Genomic DNA, 20,587 nt, shown 5'->3' with positions numbered 1-20,587 from the left:
AGGGTGGCCCGGCTGTGCTCCCGCCAGCCTTCTGTGCGCCCAGTCTCACGGGGCTGCGACGGCCACTCGCGTGCTGATCCTGTTTGCGAAGGCCTCGGAGGTGCCCCACCCCACCCCTCTTGCCCTTTGGGGTCCTGGCTGGCTGGGTGTGGGGTCCGCCCAGAGCAGGGCCCTCAGGCATCTGGTCCTCACCTGGGTCTCCCTCCCAGAAACGCGGGGCTTATTTTTCTGATTAAAGAAAATAAAAAGTGCCGTGCCATTATTTTTATAACAGCATCAGTGAGTGTGTGTCATACGTGAACTGACTTATTCCCACAAGTGGTTTTCTGCACATCTGGACTTGCCTCCCTTTACTGCACACCTGCTGAGCACCAGGAGAGCAGCCCGGGGAGGGGCTGCCCGGGGAGGGGTGCAGGGCCTGGACACGGCTCGCCATGCTGTGTGATGTGTGTTTGGGGGGTGTGGGGAGCCGCACTCGCCTTAATTGCCGTCCAGGCCTCCGTGGCCGGCCCGGCCCTCACACCATTTCGTGTTCCTCGGAGTCCCTGCTCTAGAAGGGGTCTCTCTCTGGGGGCTGCAGAAGGGGCCTCTTGAGGCTTGTCGTGGACTGTACCGCCCCTCCCTCGCCCCGCCCCGGAGCCCTGCTGACCTGAGGGCCGCAGTGCTGGAATCTTCCCTGTTGGTTCTGTGCAGGCTCGTGGGTGGGGTCAGGCAGGTGTGAACCGTGCCGCCGCCACCTTCTAGGCCTTTCCGCTCTGGGAGTGTTGGCCCTGGCACTTGAGTGCCTATGTGGGGGAAACGGTGCTGGTCCACAGGAGAGGGTAGGCGACCGCAGCCCCCCTAGGCTGGGCCCACTTCTTCCCCTCTGGAGCGACGCCGCCACGGGTGACCCACGGCGCCCTCGGACCCCTGCTCTTCCTTGCCTGAGGACGTGCTGAGGAAGCAGCTCTTGTCCCATGAGAACCCAGAGGGGCCCCCGCAAGGCCCTAAGGGACCCCACCCCACACCGTGGCCGCAGCCGGCTTTGGGTTCGAAGTGACGGGTCCCCGAGGGGAGTGCACTCTGGGGAGACGACCACGTGCTGGGGGGGCGGGGCTGCACCACGTGGGCTGTGTCCTGGGGCGGGGGGCTGTTGGCACCCTCGTCGCCCTGAGGAAATGAGGGTCCTGTGTGGCCACACCTTGGACGTGTCTGGCAGCTGGTAATCTGGGTCTTTCTGTGGGTTTGGAGATCGTGAACTGGCAGCTCATTCTAATGTTACGAATCACTCGTTGGCCAAAGGACACACCTGCACGGGCCCCTGCGTGGCCTGGGGTAGAGAGAGGCTTGGGCTCCAGCGGAGTGTGGCCCCAGGGCCAGAAGTGTGGCCCGCCCTGTTGTGGGGAGAGTGGGGCAGCTCTGCCTGGCGTTTGGGGGGTGGAACGAGTCCTCGGGTGCCGTGGGTCCCAGGGGACCCCTCGGATGGGGACCGGAGCTGGGCGCCGTGCTTCGCGGGGGTCTTTCTCCAAGCCCCGCAGCCCGCCTCTTGCAAGCCCGCACCTCCCCGCCAGCCCCAGCGGATGGGGCCCTGGGGAGGAGACCATGCCCCATCCCCGCTGTGCCCCGAGGAGCAAGGGCAGCGGTGGTGGGGCTGGGGTGGTGGTTCGCAGGGAGGGGAGGGCCCTCCTGAGCACGGGGACCCCCTGGTGGGCCTCATCCAGCGCTTGCCCGGGCCGCCCCGGTCCAGGGCCCCCTGGAAGAGCTCGTCTGCCCCACGTGCACATCTGTGCGTGTGTGTGTGTCCGTCCGTGTCCCCGTCTGAGTGTGGCGGGGCTCTCCGAGCGGGCTCCCAGCTCAGGTGGATGCCCGAGCCCTCCCGACACGTCCTGCCCCGTCACGCAGACGCCCGGGGAGGAGGAGCCCTGGGCCGGCCCGCCGCTCGATGAGTGAGGATTGCGCCAGCACCTCATTACCAGGCGCTGCTCCGGGCCCTGAAGAGGCGTCCGTCCGACGCAGACCAGCCCTGCCCCCTGGAGCTCAGATCTAGCCGGGCGGCCTGTGGGTCCGTCACTCACTGGGTTAGAAAGGGCCGGCGTGCATCCAGGCTGCCCCTGCCCCGGCCTGAGGCTGTGGGGACCACCACCCATCCGGGCAGCTTGCCGAACCCAGGGAGCTTGAGGAAGGTGGCGTCCGTGTCCCGCCGCCCACTTGGCCTGGGGGGATTCGGCAAGAAGCCTGCCCCAGGCCCGGGTTGGGGCCCCCACACTTGAGGGGGCCCCGGGCCTTGTTCAAAGGCAAGTCTGGTCCTGCGGGTGGAGCCTGCCGGCAGCGTTGCGTGACGGGGTCCTGGCCGGAGCACGCAGCCGTGAACACTCTGGTGGCCACGTCAAAATTCGAGAAGGGACAAAATCCATCTGAATAACGTATTTTAACTTGGTGTGTTCTCAGTGGTATCTTTTCAACGTGCAGTCAACGAAACTATCAGCGGGATGTTTCTCTCTCTCTGTAGCAAGTCTCCGGAAGGGGGTGTGGGTCTTGCCGCTATAGACCTCCGTGGGTCAGACGGGTGCGTTCACACGCTCCGTAACCGTGCGGCTTCCGGCCTGGGGGGAGTGGAGGGCGGCATGGCCTGGGAGGGTCCCCAGGGACCTGTCTCCCTGAGTCTCTCTCCTCACCCTCGTGACTCTTGCTGGATTGCTCACGCTCAGCCAGCCCATGGTTTGAATCCCCGGCCCTGGGCCGCAAGGCTGAGCGCGGCAGCCCAGAGCCTCCCCGCGAGCTCTGAACCTCCCCCCGTCCCAGGGGTGAGCTGGCGTCTGCGCGAGAGCCGTCTTGTGCCGCTCACCCCCACCCAAGGCCGGTCCTTGCTTCTACCTTCCGAATGTCCGTCGATGAGATTTCATTAGAAGGGGCGCCTGGGTGGCTCGGTCGGTTCAGCGTCCGACTTCGGCTCAGGTCACGATCTCACGGTTCGTGGGTTCGAGCCCCGCGTCGGGCTCTGTGCTGACGGCTCAGAGCCTGGAGCCTGTCTCAGATTCTGTGTCTCCCTCTCTCTCTGCCCCTCCCCCGTTCGTGCTCTGTCTCTCTCTGTCTCAAAAATAAATAAATGTTAAAAAAAAAAAATTAAAAAAAAAAAAGGAAAGAATTCAAAGCGAACGGCTGTCAGGACGCATCATCAGCCGGGAGCGTGCACTAAGCGGTGTCGGAGCGACCCGGTGCTTGTGCTGGAGGACGAGATGGGCCCGAGACCGGTGGCCACGAGGAGCTGGAGAGGGTGGGTGTGAGGAGGGGAGTGACGCAGCGAACAACAGAGAGAATGACCAGGCCGCAAGCGCCACCGAAGTGACCCCGATCTGGACTGACGAGGAATGAAGAACCCCAGACTCATCCAGGATCGGGCCTGAGACAGGAGACCCCGACACGCCGGGGACGCACAGGGACCGCTCATCCTAGGGAGTCGTCAGCAGGGGGGAGGTGCGCGCTTCCCGAAACGTACGGCTTCCCCAGCGGACCCACGGCGAAGCCGACGAGCTGAATGGTCTCGTGTCCGTAACACGGGTGTCACCGCACCCCGCCCGCCACCACGGTCCCCGGGCACCTGACAGAAGCTGGCCTCCCCGCCGTCCAGGCCCAACACCGCTGACCCGCTGACGTAGCTGGCCACACCTAGGAGGTAGCGGGCGTTGCTCTCCCCGCGTCTCAGACGAATATGCTGAGGCCAGACCCCAGAAGCAGCAGCTAACGCGCCCAGGACGAACAGGACAGCAGGCAGCCGGGGTTGGAGCCCAGGCAACTCCCTCCCTGGAGTCTGTGTCCTTGACCTTGACCCTCCTCTGCAAGACCGTGGCGGTGGCACCTGCTGGCTTCCCGGGCTCCTGTCGCCCTGCCGTCTGCAGCCCATCTGAGCATGTCCTTCCCCTGCCGAGAGTGTTCTGGAAGGTTCCCTCTACTCCTGGTGACCTGAGTCACCCTCCTCCCCCGACTTGCCTAGTTTCTGACTGACTGCCGTCCACATTCAGCTCATGCACTGTCCACCCTCCGAGCCCTCCCTGCCGCTCCAGGCCCCTCCAGGCCCCTCGTGCCCTGTGCACCTGTCCTCGGCTCACAGCCAGGCCCCGTGACCCCGAGCCTGGCAGAGGCAGGCGCTCAGGGAGGCGGGTTCTGGATGCCCCACATTGGCTGTCTTTGCTGTTCCCCATGTCCGTGTCACGTCAGTACTGCATGCCAGGGGACTGGAGTCCTGGCGGGGGCCTCCTTGGCACTCTGGGCAGCTGACTCCACCCCTCGGTGCCTGGGTCTCCTCGCCCGTGCGGTGGGGTAAGGACACTGCTTCCTCAGGGTGGTCGGGAGCGGAGCCTTAATTCAGTGAAGTCTCAGAACAGCGCCGGGTCCCGAGCCGATGGGAACGGCTGATTCCTACTCGGGGAAATAGTTCCCACCCGACTCATTCTCACAGCTGGCTTGTGGCTCAGGGACGCTCGCGGTCCCCAGGCTGGGCTGTGCCGCCGTCGGCACGTCAGCGCACAGGTGCGGCCCCCCGGCGGGGGCTCAGCGCTCCCCTCCCCCCCTCCCCCCCCCCCCCCCCCCCCCCCCGTCACCCTTCTCAACCCCCAGCCCCGCCTGCCCCTGCCTCTGGGCCCGTTTCCTCCTCTCTAAGGTGAGGTGCCAGCAACCCTACGCGCCTCACATGCACGCGAGACGGCAAGCAAGTCTGTACGCCTGCCGCGTGCTGGGTCTGTCTTTGCTGCTGGCCTGGTTTTCTTACAGAAGGCTTCTGTGGCCTCCTTGCTGGACCCTCTCGGGTCCTTCCCCAGGAGCAGCAGGCTGGGGCGGGGCTGCCACAAGCCCTGGGCTCCTGTGAGCTCAGAGGAGGGGACACGGGGGGCCCGGGGTGGCAGGCACCCGGCCCGCCCGGCCCCACCTGGCCCTGCATCAGAGGGAAGGGCTCAGCATCCGGCGTGAGCTCCCTTGTCACTCCCTGTGTGGGGGGTGGATCGGGGGTAGCAGTGAACGTGACAGAAGACGGTCCCTACCTTCATGAAGCTTACATTCCAGTTGGGAAGACAGGTGTGGAACAGGTGGAGGGACTCCGATGTGCCGACGGGTCTGCCCGCAAAGGGAGAAGGGGCCCCTGTAGAGCAGGGATCAGGGAGCCTCTCCCAGCCCGCCCGGGGAGGGCCCAAGTGCCCGGCTGTCCTGCAGAGGGGCTCCGGGGGTTGTGAGCAGCTCAGGGCACGAGCTGATGTACTGCCCCCAGTGGGCAGTGGATGGGTAGGAGGTTTCTGCAGGTGCAGGAAGCTCTGGGTGGCTTGAATCAAGTCCTTAGTCTTTCAGGTGATGGGGACAACATCTGAGTGGCTCAGTGGCCCAGCCAAAAAGAGCCCAGAGAACCCCACTCCAGCTTGGGGGCACCACTCCTGAGCCCACTCTGATACATTCTGGGGGCCAGACATGGCTGCCCATCTTGTCCCTCTGGCAAGGGAGACCACGCCCAGGCACAGACGGGGCTCACAGGCAGCTTGTGTCCCCCAGGGCCTCCTGGCCACACGTCACCTGGGAGTTGGCCTCAACAGCATCCCTTATAATCTGTTGTGCATCTTACCCGTCTGTCCATCTGTTGGCCCATCCATCCCCCACCCATCTACCCACCCAAGTCTCAGTGGAAGAACCTGGCACAGCGGAAGGGGTGACCAGCCTCAGACAGCGGCAGCCTGCTCCCTGGCACTGGGCATGGGGACACTTGCACTGCCCGAGCCCCCTTCCCTGCGCCGGACCCCGGGCCTGGTCATCGGGGACAGAGGACAACCTTTCCCACTGAACACTCACAGCATGATGCAGGGAGACAGACAGGGCAGCCGTGGTCCTGCTTCACTTTCAGAGGGACACTTGGGGCCTTTACGGTCGCTCACCCAGCCTGGTTGATGCAGGAGCGGACAGAGTATTGGGAAGGATTTCTGGAAGAAGCAGGGCCCAAGCTTATCACCCGAGTAGGTGACAGGCAGCGGGGGCACCAGGTTGCAGCTGGGAGGGCACAAGATGGGGTGGCAGCCTGGGAGGTGTCTTGGAAGGGTGAGTTGCCATGGCCTTGTTGTTACTGCCAGAAAGCTCAGGATCCCAGGTGCCCCTGGTACGCCCCAGTCTGAGAGTAGTGTCCCTCACCCCACTAGTCTGATGGCAGTGACCTAAACATGCTAGTTTAAGGGAATTGTCCTCTCCCCACCCTTCTGAGAGCCGTGACCTGGCCCTGCCAGGCTGAGGGCAGTGCCTTATTTCTACGTGTCCCTCAGCCTGAAGGCAGAGTCCCAGCCCCACCAGTCCGAGGGCACGCTCTGGTGGCACACCACCGTGTAGGAGCGGGCTGTTAGATTTGCAAGCCAGTTTCCAGACTGTTGGCAGCCGAGCCAGCCATGGTGTGTTTACACACAGAAGCTGCGGGTGCCCCGTGTCGGGGCTCTCCCCTCCCCCAGGAGGTGCCGTCCCGTAGTTTTCCTATCAGCCTTCTGACTCAGCTGCACGCCTTTACAGGTGCCACCTCCCCGGCTACCCTGTCCTTTTTCAGAATGCTGTGTTTTTGGTACTTGTGGCTGTTTGCCAGCCATGTGCCAGCCTCTACTTTGTAGGCTTCAGGAGGTGGGGGTGTGCCTGATGTGTTCACTGCCCAGAACAGAGCCAGCTCCTAGGCATCCAGTAAGCATCGGGTGGGTGGGTGGATGGATGAGTGGATCAATGGGTAGATGGATGGATGAGTAGTGGGCGGCTGGATGGACGGATGGATGGACGGATGGATGGACGGGTGGACGGATGGATGGGTGGACGGATGGGTGGATGGACGGACGGACGGATAGGTGGATGGATGGATGGACGGATGGATGGGTGGACGGACAGATGGATGGGTGGACGGACAGATGGGTGGATGGATGGGTGGACGGATGAGTGAACGGACAAGTGGATGGATGGACGGACAGATGGATGGACGGGTGGATGGGTGGGTGGATGGATGGATGGACGGATGGGTGGATGGACGGACGGACGGATAGGTGGATGGATGGACGGACGGATGGATGGGTGGACGGACAGATGGATGGGTGGACGGACAGATGGGTGGGTGGACGGACAGATGGGTGGATGGATGGGTGGACGGATGAGTGAATGGACAAGTGGATGGATGGACGGACAGATGGATGGACAGGTGGATGGGTGGGTGGATGGGTGGGTGGATGGATGGATGGACGGATGGGTGGATGGACGGACGGACGGATAGGTGGATGGATGGATGGACGGATGGATGGGTGGACGGACAGATGGGTGGATGGATGGGTGGACGGATGAGTGGATGGACAGGTGGATGGATGGACGGACAGATGGATGGACGGGTGGATGGGTGGGTGGATGGGTGGGTGGATGGATGGATGGATGGATGGATGGATGGATAAGTGAATGGAGAATGGATGGGTAGATGGGTGGTGCATTGATGGTTAGGTGGGGGATGGGCTGATGGGCGGATGGATGGATGAGTGGATGGACCACAAGGCCCAGTGGTGGGCACAGGCACAGGGGCTCTCACCTACTCTCCCAGGGCAATCAGGGCACCCTCTGGCCCTGGACATGGACTTGGAGGCCCAGGGACTCTGATCTCATCTCTCCAGCTCCAGCTGGAAACAGGTGTGCCAACCCTGACCCCCTAACATGATTGGCCAGTGGTGTTTCTGAGCAGCTAGGGAAGCGGACAGGGCTACAAGACAGCCAGACTGCAGCTTGGGCTATTTGGGGTCCTGACCTGGGGACACAAGTAGGTGACCAGCCATCCCAATGTGTCTGGGATTGGGGTGGTTCCCAGGATGCAGGACTCAGTTTTACAGGATTTTCTCGGAAATGGGGCTTTCAGAACTAAAACTGGCCACCTGAGGAAGGGTGACAGACCCAGCCTGCCCCTCCTGCAGGGTACCACTGAGGAGTCTGGTTGAGGCACCCTTTCTAGGGCCCAGCTGAGAGAGGAGACAGTCTGTATGAGTGTATGAAGTAGAATTCAGGATCCTCCTTCCTGAAATTTCAGCTGCGTATGGGTTGTAATGTAGGCCCTCCTTCCCTTTTCCCCTAACCAGTTGTACTTGTGCAGTGAACGGCCTTCACAACTGTACGTGGCAGCCCTGTGTTGGTCCTTTCCTGTCCCTGTAGTGTCTTAGGGTTCAGCTCTTCTCTTCTGGGGCAGGGACCCTGACCCGAGCTAACCTGAACTGCTATCCCCCAGCAGTGAGTGTCGGGCTCATGGGGGTGATTACTAATGACCAGGGCCACGAGTCTCAGCTGGATCCACACCAGAGTCTCCCACAGGGCCTGATGACACACGGTTTGCGTTTCAGATTCAGTAAGTCTGGGGTGGGACCTGGAAATGTGTATTTGCGTTCCTGACAAGTTCCCGGGTGTTGCTGATGCTGCAGGCCCAGGGACCCCACTTTGAGAAGCACTGGACTATGGCTCTTGGCTTCTTAGAGAGGCTCCCCCAAACAAGGCAGAAAGGAGGGTCCCCTGTCTGTCCTGGGGTCCAGGGCAGTTAGAGCCCTGCAGGTGACGACAGTGACACCTGGTGGCTTCTCAGGGCTGGCCCTGGGCCCAGGCTGACAGATCCCTCCACCTCCCACACCCTCCACCCCCACCCTCCCCCGCATGTGTGAGGGACTCCGTTGGCTTCCCCATTTCACAGGTGAGGAAACTGAGGCTTGCCGACAGTCAGAAGAAGCCATTCTGGCCCAGGGTCTGTACGTTCACTGCCCAGCTGAGCAGCATGCAGCAGGGGAGGTGGGGGCTCGTGCCTGGGGTGGGGCCAGGACCCTGCCCTCGGCCTGGCTCGGGGAAGGAGGGTGGGAGGGTGCTGGCGAGGCTGGGCCTCCCCTGGGCCTGGGCCCCGGGCTGCGGATTGTGGATACTAGTTCTGTCTTGTCATTTACGCCCTGTTGGCCAGCAGCATGGGGCCTGTGGCTTTGAGGGGCTGTACCCCCATCGTGGGACCTGGGGTGGCCCTGGGGAGCCAGGGCTCTGAGGAGAAGCCTTGAGAGAGGCTGAGCCTGGCGTGGGGTCTGCAGGAGGAGGGGCCCAGGCCTGAGGGAGCTTCCCTGGGACTCAGGAATATTTCAGAGCATAGACGGTGCACCTTGCAGTCCCGTCCTGACCTTTGGCCCAGTCGGGGTCTCCAGGCTGGAGGGTGCTTGAGACGAGAGGGCTGGCTGTAGAGGACTGGCTGCAGGCTCTGGATCCTGGCCAGGGCCCCCTGACCCTGGTCGTGAGGCAGGTTCTGAGGGCTCCTGGAGGGCGCCGGTACTGGGCTGGGAGGCCTGGAGGCAAAGAGGAGGGTGGGACATTCACATGCCCTGCGGTGTCCCCACACTGTCCCACGGGGTCTTGAACAGCACCAGGGGGAGGGGTCGGCTGGATGGTGAACCACCAGCTGAGTCTCCAAGGAGACACCAGGCATGCAGACGAGGTGCGGTCAGCGTGTGTCCCACACACTGACACAGGACAGGGCTGCCGGGATGTTCCAGAACCGGGAGGCTGGAGGGGTAGGGAGGTCGTGGGACGGCAGACCCCAGCTGGCGAGTCAGGGAGGCTGAGAGGGCAGTCAGGAGCCCAGGAAAGCTGGGCCAGGTGGTTCGGGGCTGTAGGAGGTCAGGGTCGGGGCTGCGATGTCTTCATTGCCACGGCTCTGTGAGGTTTGACGTTATTTCCAAGCAAAAAAAAAAAAATAGGAGCGAAAATTCCGGGTCTCCTTAACCTCTCGGGGCTTGGTTCGGTCCTCTGTAAAGTGGGCACAAACGTCTCATCAGGGCTTCTGGGGGAGAAGCAGAGAGCTGAGCACCACAGGCCGGGGGGGACGCTGGACAGCGTATGACAAAGCAGCCGTCCCGCCGCGGGGTGCTGTCTGCCCGAGGCGCAGGGAGGTCTAGGGCCAGCCGGGGTCCCGCGGTGGGGCGTGGCCCGCACACACCCAGCTGGTGGTGCCCTGGGACCGCCGTGGTGGGCGTGGACGCAGAGAGGGTGGGTGAGCTGCCCTGGCCCGTCCTGGAGGCCCGGTGACCAGCTCCCTGGTGTAGTGAGATGGGGAGGGATGGCCCGCGGTTTCCGGGAAAGGGGACGGGGCTGGCGCTTGCTCTTCTGGGTGTTTCTCTCCATTCTGAGTAGTAAATGGTTAGCTCTGTCCCCGCTGCCCTCGCCCTGGGTGGTGGCCGGGGACCCTGTGTGGGTGAGCAGGGCAGGACAGGGGTGAGGAGCCCACAGGCAGAGGGTGGGTCTGTGTTTGCTGAGCCTGCCTCTCCCTGTCCCCAGATGAAGGCCACAGCGTCCAGAGGGGGCGACCGCCACAGTGGGGATGACAGCTTCCACGAAGCCACCAGCTCCCGGAGGAGCAGTTCTCGGGACCAGCTCAGTGACGTGAGTGCCCCAGCCACTTGCTCAGCCGCTCGCTCCCGAGTCTCTCGGGTGCCCCCCACCTCCAGCAGACTCTGCAGGCTGCGTGCTTAGGACCCCGAGAGGCTCACGAGAGGGCTTTGCCTTTGCAATTAGCATTTTGCCTTCATTAAAACGTGATTTCTCACTAATTAGGACTTCCCCACCAGGAGGGGTTTAAATGAGGAACGCCGATTAGGCCCCAGCAGGAGCCGCAGGGGAGGCCCCTCTTCCGCGGGGCCGCCCTCTCCCGCGGGTGCTGCTGGGCAGGTGGTGGGCAGGGAGGCGGGTCTGTGGGGGGACAGCGGTGGGTGATGCTTCTGGTGCTGAGGCAGCCTCGGGCCCCCTGGGAGCACGGTGCCCCGCGGAGGCACACTCAGTGCCTGATCTGGGGGACAGACGGTGTCCCAGAGGACAGGTCCCCGGGCCTCAGGCATAGTATGGGGGCGACCCTGGCCACACGCAGAGATTGCACTTGGGACTTGGCAGGCAGTAGCGGTCGGGGCACCCTCCTGGGTCTCCCTGGCTCCCTGGCCACAGCCACCTGGAGGAGGGGGTGGGTGGGCACAGCAGGAACTGGGACGGGGACAGGGGGATGGGGGTCCCTGGAGGAAGCCCCTCCCCCTCCCAGAGGCCTTTGTCTTCCTGGACCCTCAGCTGCAGATGCGGGGGGGGGGGGGGGGGGGGGGGGGGGGGCAGGGCCTGGTTTCTGGGTGACTGAATGGAGTTCGCCTCTCTCATTATCATCTCAAAAGGGGCGGGGGTGGGGGGGCGCAGCCAGCAGGGGGAGGCCTGGAGGAGGGCCTAATTGCCCAGCTCTGAGAAGCTTGTCGCCACAAGATGGGAAAATAGGCTGGTAATTGTCTGGGGCCCAGGGCTGCCCTACTTCGGACTCTAATTGCTGGCGGGACCAGTGAAGACGGATTCTGAGCACAGTAGGGGCGGCCCTGAGGGCACGGGCTCCAGGGCAGTCAACAGCACCCCGCCCGCCCGCCCCCGTTAGCGGGGCTTGGGGGTGGCCCTCCCCCAGGACCTGGCAAGGGCCTGCCTGGGCTAGGAAGGGTCCCAGAGCCCCAGGCGAGGCTGCTTTGTGCAAAGCGGTGCAGGCTGGGCTGCGCTAGGAGGGGACCTCGCTTCCCCCGTGTTCACCCACCCTCCCCGAGGAATCTGCAGCCAGATCCCCCCGCCCCCCCGTCCCCCGCAGCGCGCTCTGGACCCTGGTGTGCGGGTTCCAGCCAGCCTGCCTGGCCTGCCGCGCACGCGCCCCTCGCGCACGCGCCCCTCGCGCACGCGCCCCTCGCGCACGCGCCCCTCGCGCACGCGCCCCTCGCGCACGCGCCCCTCGCGCACGCGCCCCTCGCGCACGCGCTACACCTACCCCACGTCCGCCCGGCCCGCCCTCTCCTGTGCCCTGTCCCCCATCCTTCCAGCCTGTGTACTCGTGGAACGCGCCTCCCCACGCGGCTGCCCCACGCTCCGTCAAGTGCTGTTGGGGTCACCCTCGGGGATCTCCCTGCGTGGCCGCTGGCCTCCAGGCACAGCTGGTCCTGAATTCTCACTTCCCTGACCCCGAGGCTATCGGTCCAGCTCCCTTGCCAGGACCCTGGGAGGCTGGGGGTGGTAAGGACCAGGCCAGCCTGGACACAGGGTCGTGGGGCTGCAGACCGGGCCCCAGGAGGGGCCTGCCTCCCTGCATTCCCGAGGCTACAAGCTGTGAAAGGGGGTGGGGGGCCTCTTGGACATGGGCCGGAGGGCGGAGCCCATCACTGAGGGCACGCGGGGAATCCGAGTCTCCTGAGGACAGTTCGGTGCTCAGGCACAGCGCCAGGCTCCTGGGGCTCCGTGATGCTCTGCTCTACCCTCCCCTGCAGCTTGGAGTCACAGCATCTGCACCCAGGGATGGGGGCTCCGAAGGCTCAGGTCCTGGGTGGAGGGAGTGGTCCTGGGGGGGCGGGTGGGCAGCGGTTCTGGGGCCCTGACCCTCTCACTGACTGTCCTTCCTTCCGCACAGAGCTCTGCGCAGGCGGTCTCCGGCCGGGGCTACTCGGTAAGTCCATCGCCTCTCCTCTGCCGTCTGTGCCCTGCATGCCACATCTCCCTGGAGCCCCCGACTGTCCCGAATGCTTCCCCCGGGGCTGGAGAGATGTCAGGATGGTCCTGGCCCTGCAGCGGGGCTGGGGGTAACTTGGTACCGGGCTGGGGTGGGGCCAGAGCCGCCAAGATGGGGAGGGAACATCACGCCCGCTCAGGGCCCTGCCCTGGAGAGACCTCCTCAGGGAGTAGGGGTGGGGGAGACCCTGCCTCTGGAGGCCTGCCAGGAAGCAGTTGGAGTGAAGGGCCCTGGGGCCTGAGTGACTGGTCCCCCCTCCCCCGGGGACTCGACTCCCCGCACCACAGCCGTGCTGGCAGGCAGCCCTCTGGCCTTAGCTCTGCTCGGGGCCAAGGGCAGGAGGGGCTGGCCTTGCCGAATGGCTCCAGCTGTGTGGGGACCCCCGCTCTGCCCCTGGTCCGGGGGAGCAGCCCCTGCCCGGTCCTCACGACTTCATTTCATTTCCCCTTAAGTGTCAGGAGGAACGTTAATGACACCATAAAACCCAGAGCTCCGTAAAAGCCATTTCTGCAGATTTACGGCCATTTGGGCTCACTGGAGGGCGGGGCCGGGGCTCCGCCCGCCTCATCGCTGCAGCCCCTGATTTACTGCGAGTTCCAGAGTTCCAGGGCCTGCTGGGCTGGTTACATAAATCACAGTGGCTTTTTATAGGGTGTCATCAACCCGCTGACTCGCTGTGTGGCAGGGCCACCCGCACCCCTGGCCCTCCCTTGACCCCTGGCCATCCAACTCAGGGTCTGCTGCCTGGGCGGCTGTGCCTTCGGGTTCCGACCCGGATCAGGTGTGGTGCTTTCCAGCTTTGCCCATGAGGGCCGTACGCTTCTGGGTGGTGGTCGCATCCAGACGCCAGAGGGGCGTCTCTCTGGGGGAACCCTGCCCTCCTCAGGCAGCCGTGACTCCCTTGCCCCCAGTCACAGCCACGGGTGACAACCTCCTCCTCCCACGGGCCTGGGCAGTCCCCACGTCCCAGCCACTCTCAGAGGTGACCACGCTGAGCACTCAGCCTCAGCCTCTGAGCTGTGCAGGCACTGGGCCCCGGTGAGGGACAGGGCCGGTGGGCCTGTGGTACGGGGGCAGCTGGCAGTAACGTGCTGTGGTCGGGATAAGAGAGAGTGAGGGGCCAGAACCCCCACCAGCAGGTGAGGTGAGGGACGTGGGCTGGTCCCACAGGGCCCCCTAGAGAGGCCAGGCCCAGGGATGCCCCATTTGGAGCCTCCTTCTATGTCCAAGTCCCCCTGGGCTGCTGGGGTCTCCCTGCCCGGAGCTTCCTTGCCAAGCCACTGGACAGCCCTTCTGCTCCCAGATTGCGTGCGTCATTCACGGTCTTCTCCCCAAAGAGCTTTTTTGAATGTTTCCTGGAGAAGAACCCATAATTAAGGTGCCAGCTGCTTGCAACTTAACCCCGCACAGCTGTTGCACGGGAGTGACAGGTGGCGGCAGGGACAGGCTCCGCCTGCTGCTGGGGCCGTGGGGGTTCCTGTGTGTGCACGCCAGGCCCTGGCACGTGCAGATGTGTGCACTAGGCCCTGGTGTGAGTGGGTGTGTGTGTTGGTCCCTGGCACGTGCCTGTGGGCCCTGCAGGGTGTGGGTGGTTGGCCCCACCCTCCCCGAAGCAGAGGTGTCTCTGGCCCCGGGGAGCCGGAACTGACCCAGGTGACCCTCGTCCAGTAGGAGCAGGCAGAGTGGGGCGGGTGGGTGGCCAGGCCCAGGCCTGGAAAACACAGTGAGCTCAGCACCCAGATCTCTGCGTGCCTCGGGCCCCCAGGGCTGTCTGTGGTGCTGGCAATGCCCGCCAGGGGTGTGAGGGCTGGGCCAGCTGGACTGGGCAGAGGGGTTGCAGCCCTGCCTCTAGACCTGGGCATCACCATGGGAGCCTGGACACTTAGGTGTGTGCGTGTGCGGGCGTGTGCCATGGGACCCTGGACTCTTGAGCTTGTGTGTGTGCATCATGGGACCCTGGGCACTTGAGCGCGTACGTGTGAGGGTGTGTGCGTCATGGGACGACCCTGGACCCTTGAGCGTGTGCGTGTGCGGGCGTGTGCGTGGCGTTTCAGTGGGTAGGTCGCGTGGCTTCTGCGTGCCCTTGCCTCGTGTGCAGCTCCGTGTGGCTCTCGGTGAGAGGAGGGTGTGTGCCACGTCCCCCTGTGCGTTGACATGTGTCTGGCAGGTGGTCTCTCCGTGTGGCCGTGGTGGGGCTGTGCACACCAGCACCTGGAGGTGCCTCGTGTTTCTCCGTGGGCCGTGTGTAAGTGCCAGGTGTGGCACAGGTGCGTCTCGTTTGTGTGTGGCTGACTGCAGGCGGGCCACACGTGCCTGTGTGTGACCCGTGGCCCCTGCCGCTCGGGTGTGTCTGCAGTTGGGGCCTCAGCAGGGCTCGTGCCCGTCTTTGCCCGTCCCTGACAGCGTCCCTGCGCTAGGTGCTTATAGACTGGACTTAAAGGGGCTTAATTCTGTGAGGTTCTTACCCCAGCGAATCCCCAATTATTGCCCATCCTCAACAGCTGCTGTCCCGGAAGCTTGGTGCAGCCTCCCCGGCTCACCATCAGATGCTAGTGCCATGAAATTAGTTGGAAAGGAATTCTCTCAATTTGGCTGCTTGCAACCGAGAGCATGATGACCCATCTCCCTCCCCAGCAGGGACTTGGGGTTTCCTTTATTAGAGAGAAGCGAGGGTCCAGGTGGCTACTGAGGCCGGGAGGCCGGCCCTGCCCTCTGCATCCCGAGTGAGTGTGGTGGTCGGTGCTCACAGAGGTATGGGGGGCCTGGCAGAGCCCCAACAGGTGGGGCCATCAGCCAGGCAGGTCTCAGGTCTCTCCGTGGTGGACATTGTTGCCATGGCGATGACCCCCCCCAACCTCCAGGTGAGGACACTCAGGCGCGGGGGGTCAGAGAGGCCCCCCAGGTACCCACTGAGGGGCCCAGCCGAGACGCGGAGCGCAGCCGGCGGGCCAGTCCTGCTCTGGTCTGTCACCATCAAGAGGGAGCCCCCTTCCCGGCACCTTGTCCCGCCCCTCGCTCGCCGGCCCTGCCCCTCGCCCGCTGGGGCTCGCAAACCTGTTCCGCCCTCGGTTCGGCCCTCGGGCTCGGGCGATTCTCCCGGCCCACAAGGTGCTTGCGCGTTGTCCCCCCTCGACGAGCGCTTATAGTCTGTTCTGCACCCGTCACTGGTGCTGGGAAGGAACCGAATGGCCAATGTCCCTGCCCCGCGGGCCTCACGGTGCCGCGGAGAAGACAGTCGATAGAGCAGATAAGTAGCACTCCCAGGTGGAGGCGGTGAGCGCAGCGGTGGGAAGGCGGTAGGAAGGTGAACGTGGTGCGGCAGGGGAGGCGTCTGCACCACGCCAGTGGCACCGGGAGCCCCCAGGGCCATGGCCCTGCCGTGGGAGGGGCCCACCTCCGTGTGTAAAGAGGCACGGGGCGGCCGCTGCTGCGGGAGGGGTCCCCACCTGCAGGAGGGTCCAGGCGAGGCTCTAATTGGACTCAGGGCAGGATGGGGAGGAAGGGGTGTCTGCCCGGCCAGGCAGCCGGGAGGGGAGGGGTGCGTGTGGGAGAGCCGGCTCATCGGGGTTGAGCAGCGCCCCACCTGCTAGACCTGCCAGGGCAGTAGCCCCTCACGCAGGGCAGGGTGGAACGAGCCGCTTGGCCTGATCGCCTTGGGGGCATTTCTGGAAATTGACTGTAAGACTTTGGTTGGGCTACCGGACCGGCCGGTCTCAGCACCTCCTGCCACGGGCGGGCGGTGGGGGGAGCCTGCCTGGGACTGTGCTGTGCCCCAGGCTGTCCCCTTCACCTCAGTGCCTGGGCAGCCGGGCAGACCTGAGAGCACCTGGCAGGGCCCCAGCTGGTGCCGGGCCGGTGCCCGTCAGTTGCTGAGGAAGCCCGGAAGGGCTCAGTGTGGAAAGACCACTCCCTCGCCTGGGCCTCCGCTCCCCGGCTGTGGGCTTCCCTGTGTGGCCCCTGCGTGGGCCGGTTCGGCCTCCTCACAGCATTAGGGCGCCTTAGCGAGAGCCGGGAGGAGGCGGCGTCGGCGGTGTGGCTTCCACACCCTCTCTCGTCACCAGAGAGCCACTTGGACTCAAGGGGCAGGTCCGAGGCCCTCTTCCTCGGCAGGAGGGTGCCCACACTTTGTGAGCGGACACAGGCTGATGGGCACACACACCCCTCACCCGTTCCGACCCGGCCTGTCCTTCCCCGGGGGGCGGGGGCGCAGCAGGTCTGTGCCGGCGAAGACAGGCGCGTGCGTGCACAAGGCAGCTGGCGCCTGCAGCCGACGTCTGGCGAGTGCCTGCAGCGTGCCGGGCCCCGTGTGGCTGTGAATGAGGCTGACCTGAGCCCGGCCAAAACGGCAGCAGCTGCAGCCACGGAGGGCCACGTGTGTGTGATTCAGCACACGCGTGGGGTCCCCCTGTGGCCTTGGGCCACCACTTCCTCCCGGGACAGTGGTGGTAGCTCCTGGCTCCGTGCGTGGTGTCCCGCCCTCCGTCGTGCCTTCCGGGTGCTGAGTCCAGGTGGGCCCTGTGCTTGCTGGGGCCAAGCAGGTGGCCCCCCCGGGGACCAGGGACAGAGCTCGAGGTAACTGACGGGTGCATGCAGGCCGCTTGCCGGCTCTGCCTCCTCGAGCCAGGGCCATCTGTGGTTAAAGGTGGGGTGTAGCATGAGATGGGGTGGACCTGGGTCCCGGTGAGGTGTCAGATGGCTGGAGGGTGGGTGGACACGTGCAGCGGAACCCCGGCCGGCTGTCCTCTTTGGGGGAGCTGGCGGAGAGGTGCCCGGGGTGTCCCAAGCCGTCCTGAGACCTGTTTGCTCCCCAGGAGTGGCCGCCCCCGAACAGCGTGGGCTGTGTCTTTACGAGGCAGGTTTACGACATCCATTACCCTGCTCCTTGGGCCACTTCTGAGCGGCCGTAATTTGTACAAAAGCAATAAAAACCAGTCAGCCTGTCCCTGGAGTCAGGGAGCTGCATTCTCCTAACGACCTCTGAGCACAGGGCAGTCCTTGAGCCGCTGCTCGGGGGACAGCGGGGACGGTGGGGGTGTGCGCTGAGCACAGTGTCCTTCCCTGTGACGCAGCCCCAGCCAGTGCCTGGTGTCTCTTTTCAGAGGATCCACTGTCTACCCACCCTTCATTCACTCAGCCCCCCGCCTAGGGCCCTGGGGTGCAGCCGTGGCCCACGTGTGTCCAGCTGGTAGAACACGGAGGCCCCTCCCTGTGGGTGGGTGAAGAGCCCCTGTGTCCCGGGCGCCTGTCACCCAGCGCTTTAGCCCGGCTGGGTCAGGGGGTGTCAGCCCCAGCTGGGCAGGGCCACTTTCTCAGGCTGGTTGTGAGATTCCGAACGTGGCCCTAGGGTACCTCCAAGATTGTGTTCCCAGGGAAGCCGACCCTGATGTGGAGGCTGATGAGGGTTTGACCCAGAACAGCCAGGCCGGCCCTTTATTGCTGTGCAGTCTGTGGATGGGGCACCGGGAGGGGCGTGGCCTTAGGGGCCTCTGCTCCCGAGCTCCCTTCCTGTGGCCCAGGGCTGCAGGCCCCACTCCCCGGAGCCAGGTAGCAGGATGTTCCTGGAAGGGGGCAGGGCAATGAAGTGCTGTGCACTCCCAGGTAGGGCAAGGACAGGACAGAGGATGAAATGATGAACAGGCGACCTACCCAGTACTTTAGTTGCTGGCAAATGGTCTTAGGAAAGATACAGGCGGAGGGGGTGCCGGGGTAGAGGGGGAGGGGTGCCCGGGTGGGGGGGAGGGTCCTCAATCTCTGACTATCTTGTATGAGCAGGTTCTGAAGGTAACTGTGTGTGTCTGACGGGTTCTACCTGCCTGGACAGTCACGTGGGCACATTTCTCTACCTTGTCTCTCTGTGGCCATTTTCTGCAGGTAGCCTGGGCCTTGTCCCCTTGCTCTGCTGTCCCAGGTGAGGTCAGCCTAGCCAGGGCAGGGTGTGCCCCAGGCACACCAGGGTTGCATGCCCTCCCCTTCCCGGGTTTCTGGGGACTCACCCTGCTGGACAGAGAAACTTCCTACCCCCACTCCTTTGTCCTGCCAGATGCTGGAGGTGGGAAGGAACAGTCCCCCTGGAGGGTCCACCCCCCCCCCCCACCAGTGTTCTGCCCGCCACCCCCACTCACAGAGCAGTGCTGCGTGTGTGCTGAGCTGGTCGGTCACCGTCGGGTCAGGGCAGCACAGCCCAGGACAGCCATGAGCGCCTCCGCCCCCAGCCCTGGGACCTGGTGCCGTGGGCAGCACCTGCCATCAGCACCTGCCGTCCTGCTGGGGCCTCGCCAGAGCTGCCTGCAAGGGTCACGTGTGGCTCCTGCGCGCCGGGATGGGGGACAGGGACGGCCCCTGCTCGCGTTCCTCCCCGCGCTCCACAGCGCCACAGAGCCCTGTCCTAGAGGGAAGGGCCAGCTGGGTAAGGTCAGGCCAGGGTCTGCGTTGCAGGGGAGGAGCGCGACGCTGCCCTGCGGCTGGGGGCCTCAGTGTTCTCTGGAAGAGGGCCAGGGCGGTAGCCCTACAGGGCCACAGAGACAGAGTGAAAGTGTTTGCTGTTCCTGTGCCATCTCCGAGGGCACATGGTTCTGGAGCTCTGCGCGTCCGTGACGGTGGCCCCGGGAGCTCCCCCGCACCGAGGGTGCAAGCAGAGCGGATCTCTGGTGCCTGCCCTTCTGGGCAGACGGCAGGAGAAAGCAGACCCGACAGGTGCTTTCACACAGTGTTGGCCACCGGTAGGAGACCCTCACTCAGAGAGGGGCAAGCACGGGGTGCCAGGCGGGGGGCAAGGTCAAGGTCCGGACAGAGTGCTAGAAGGAAAGGGCCACGTGGAGGCTGAGGGGGCCTAGCCGGCTCATGGGGCCAAAAGGGATGCCAGCTTCAGGCAAGGCTTGTCCCAGCAGCCCAAACACATGCAGCCCGTTGGCACTTCTCTGGGCAGATGGCTCCATGAGGGGTGGGGCGCTGTCGGCAAGAGGGGACTGGGTTCTGGGAGGCATCAGGGCCCTCCAGCTGGGGGCCTGGAACCCTGAGCACGGTTGTCTGTGCCTCAGGGGTCACACAGTTGTGTCACGGCCCTCGTGCTTCTGTCAGATCAAGGGCCGGATTTAATGTCAGGAGAGCGTACGTTTGTGAGAAACTGGCTTGTCTCTGTGACGTTTTCCAACCGTCTTTAACATTTCCTCCCCCATTGTCGTATTTCAAACTGGCAACAGGCGCACAAAAGAGGCTTCAGCCCCACTACAGGGGGAGCGCCTGAGGGCAGGTGCCCAGCCCTCCGGCCTCGGGGAGCAGCTGACAGAACGCCCCTAACTGGGCAGGTGGGGGTCTGGCACACGGGTGGGCCACGGATTGGGGCCTGCCCCGGTCAGTTTGCAGGGACTGCCAGGAGAAGCCATCCCGTGTGTCCCCTGCACCCCGTCCCCAAAAACTCCAGGCCTCACAGAGTCTATCTTCCTACCTGCTCTCCGTAGGAAAGGCCCCACCACGGGCCACACATGTTCCAGCTGTCCCCTCGCTGCCTTGTGGACTCCAGGGCACCCACTTGGGGACATTTGGCCGGGGGAGTGTCAGCCTCGGACACTATGGTCACTCTGTAGTGTCATCTTGGCTGGGACTACACATGGTGTGGACTCCAGGAAGGCTTGTGGGGGCCATTGCAGCCCCCGTGCCTGTGCCCTGCCTACGTCGCCCCCCCCCCCCCCCCCCAGCACGCGGGACACCTCAGAGGGGCAGGGAGGCTGGCACACTCCCTGCCTGCCTGGCCTGGGGTGCGGGGCAGCCCCTGCCCTCCCTTCAGCTGTAGGTCACCGTGGCTTCCCACCTCTGCCAGGCCCCGCGCTTCGGTTCCCCGTTCCTGCGTCCGGCCTCCAGGCGGGTGCCCGGGAGGGTCCCCCTTCTGCCCGGGACCCTGCTCGGAGCCACTGAGCGTGTAACTGCCCCGGGGCAGTTTGGTGCCGAGTCCTGGGACTCCCGTCCACCCCCGTGACCAGGCCCCAGCCCTGCCCCCAGAGGCCAGACACAGACTCTCTGCGCAGGCCCGCAAGGACGCCTCCGGGCGGCGGCCACATGCGCGGG

The 20,587-nt window shown here is 64.7% G+C and overlaps 1 protein-coding gene across 1 annotated transcript in view; it reads left to right on the top strand.

The window, feature by feature from the left end:
* Positions 1-20,587, top strand: part of FBRSL1 (fibrosin like 1) — a 77,527-nt gene that overhangs the window by 19,761 nt on the left and 37,179 nt on the right. The window contains 2 exon segments of the mRNA XM_042961363.1: positions 10,297-10,401; positions 12,428-12,463. Coding sequence (XP_042817297.1) covers positions 10,297-10,401; positions 12,428-12,463 — 141 coding nt within the window.

The sequence above is a fragment of the Panthera tigris genome, chromosome D3 (assembly GCF_018350195.1).
Source record: "Panthera tigris isolate Pti1 chromosome D3, P.tigris_Pti1_mat1.1, whole genome shotgun sequence".
Taxonomy (NCBI): domain Eukaryota; kingdom Metazoa; phylum Chordata; class Mammalia; order Carnivora; family Felidae; genus Panthera; species Panthera tigris.
This window is presented reverse-complemented; position numbering and strand designations above follow the sequence as displayed.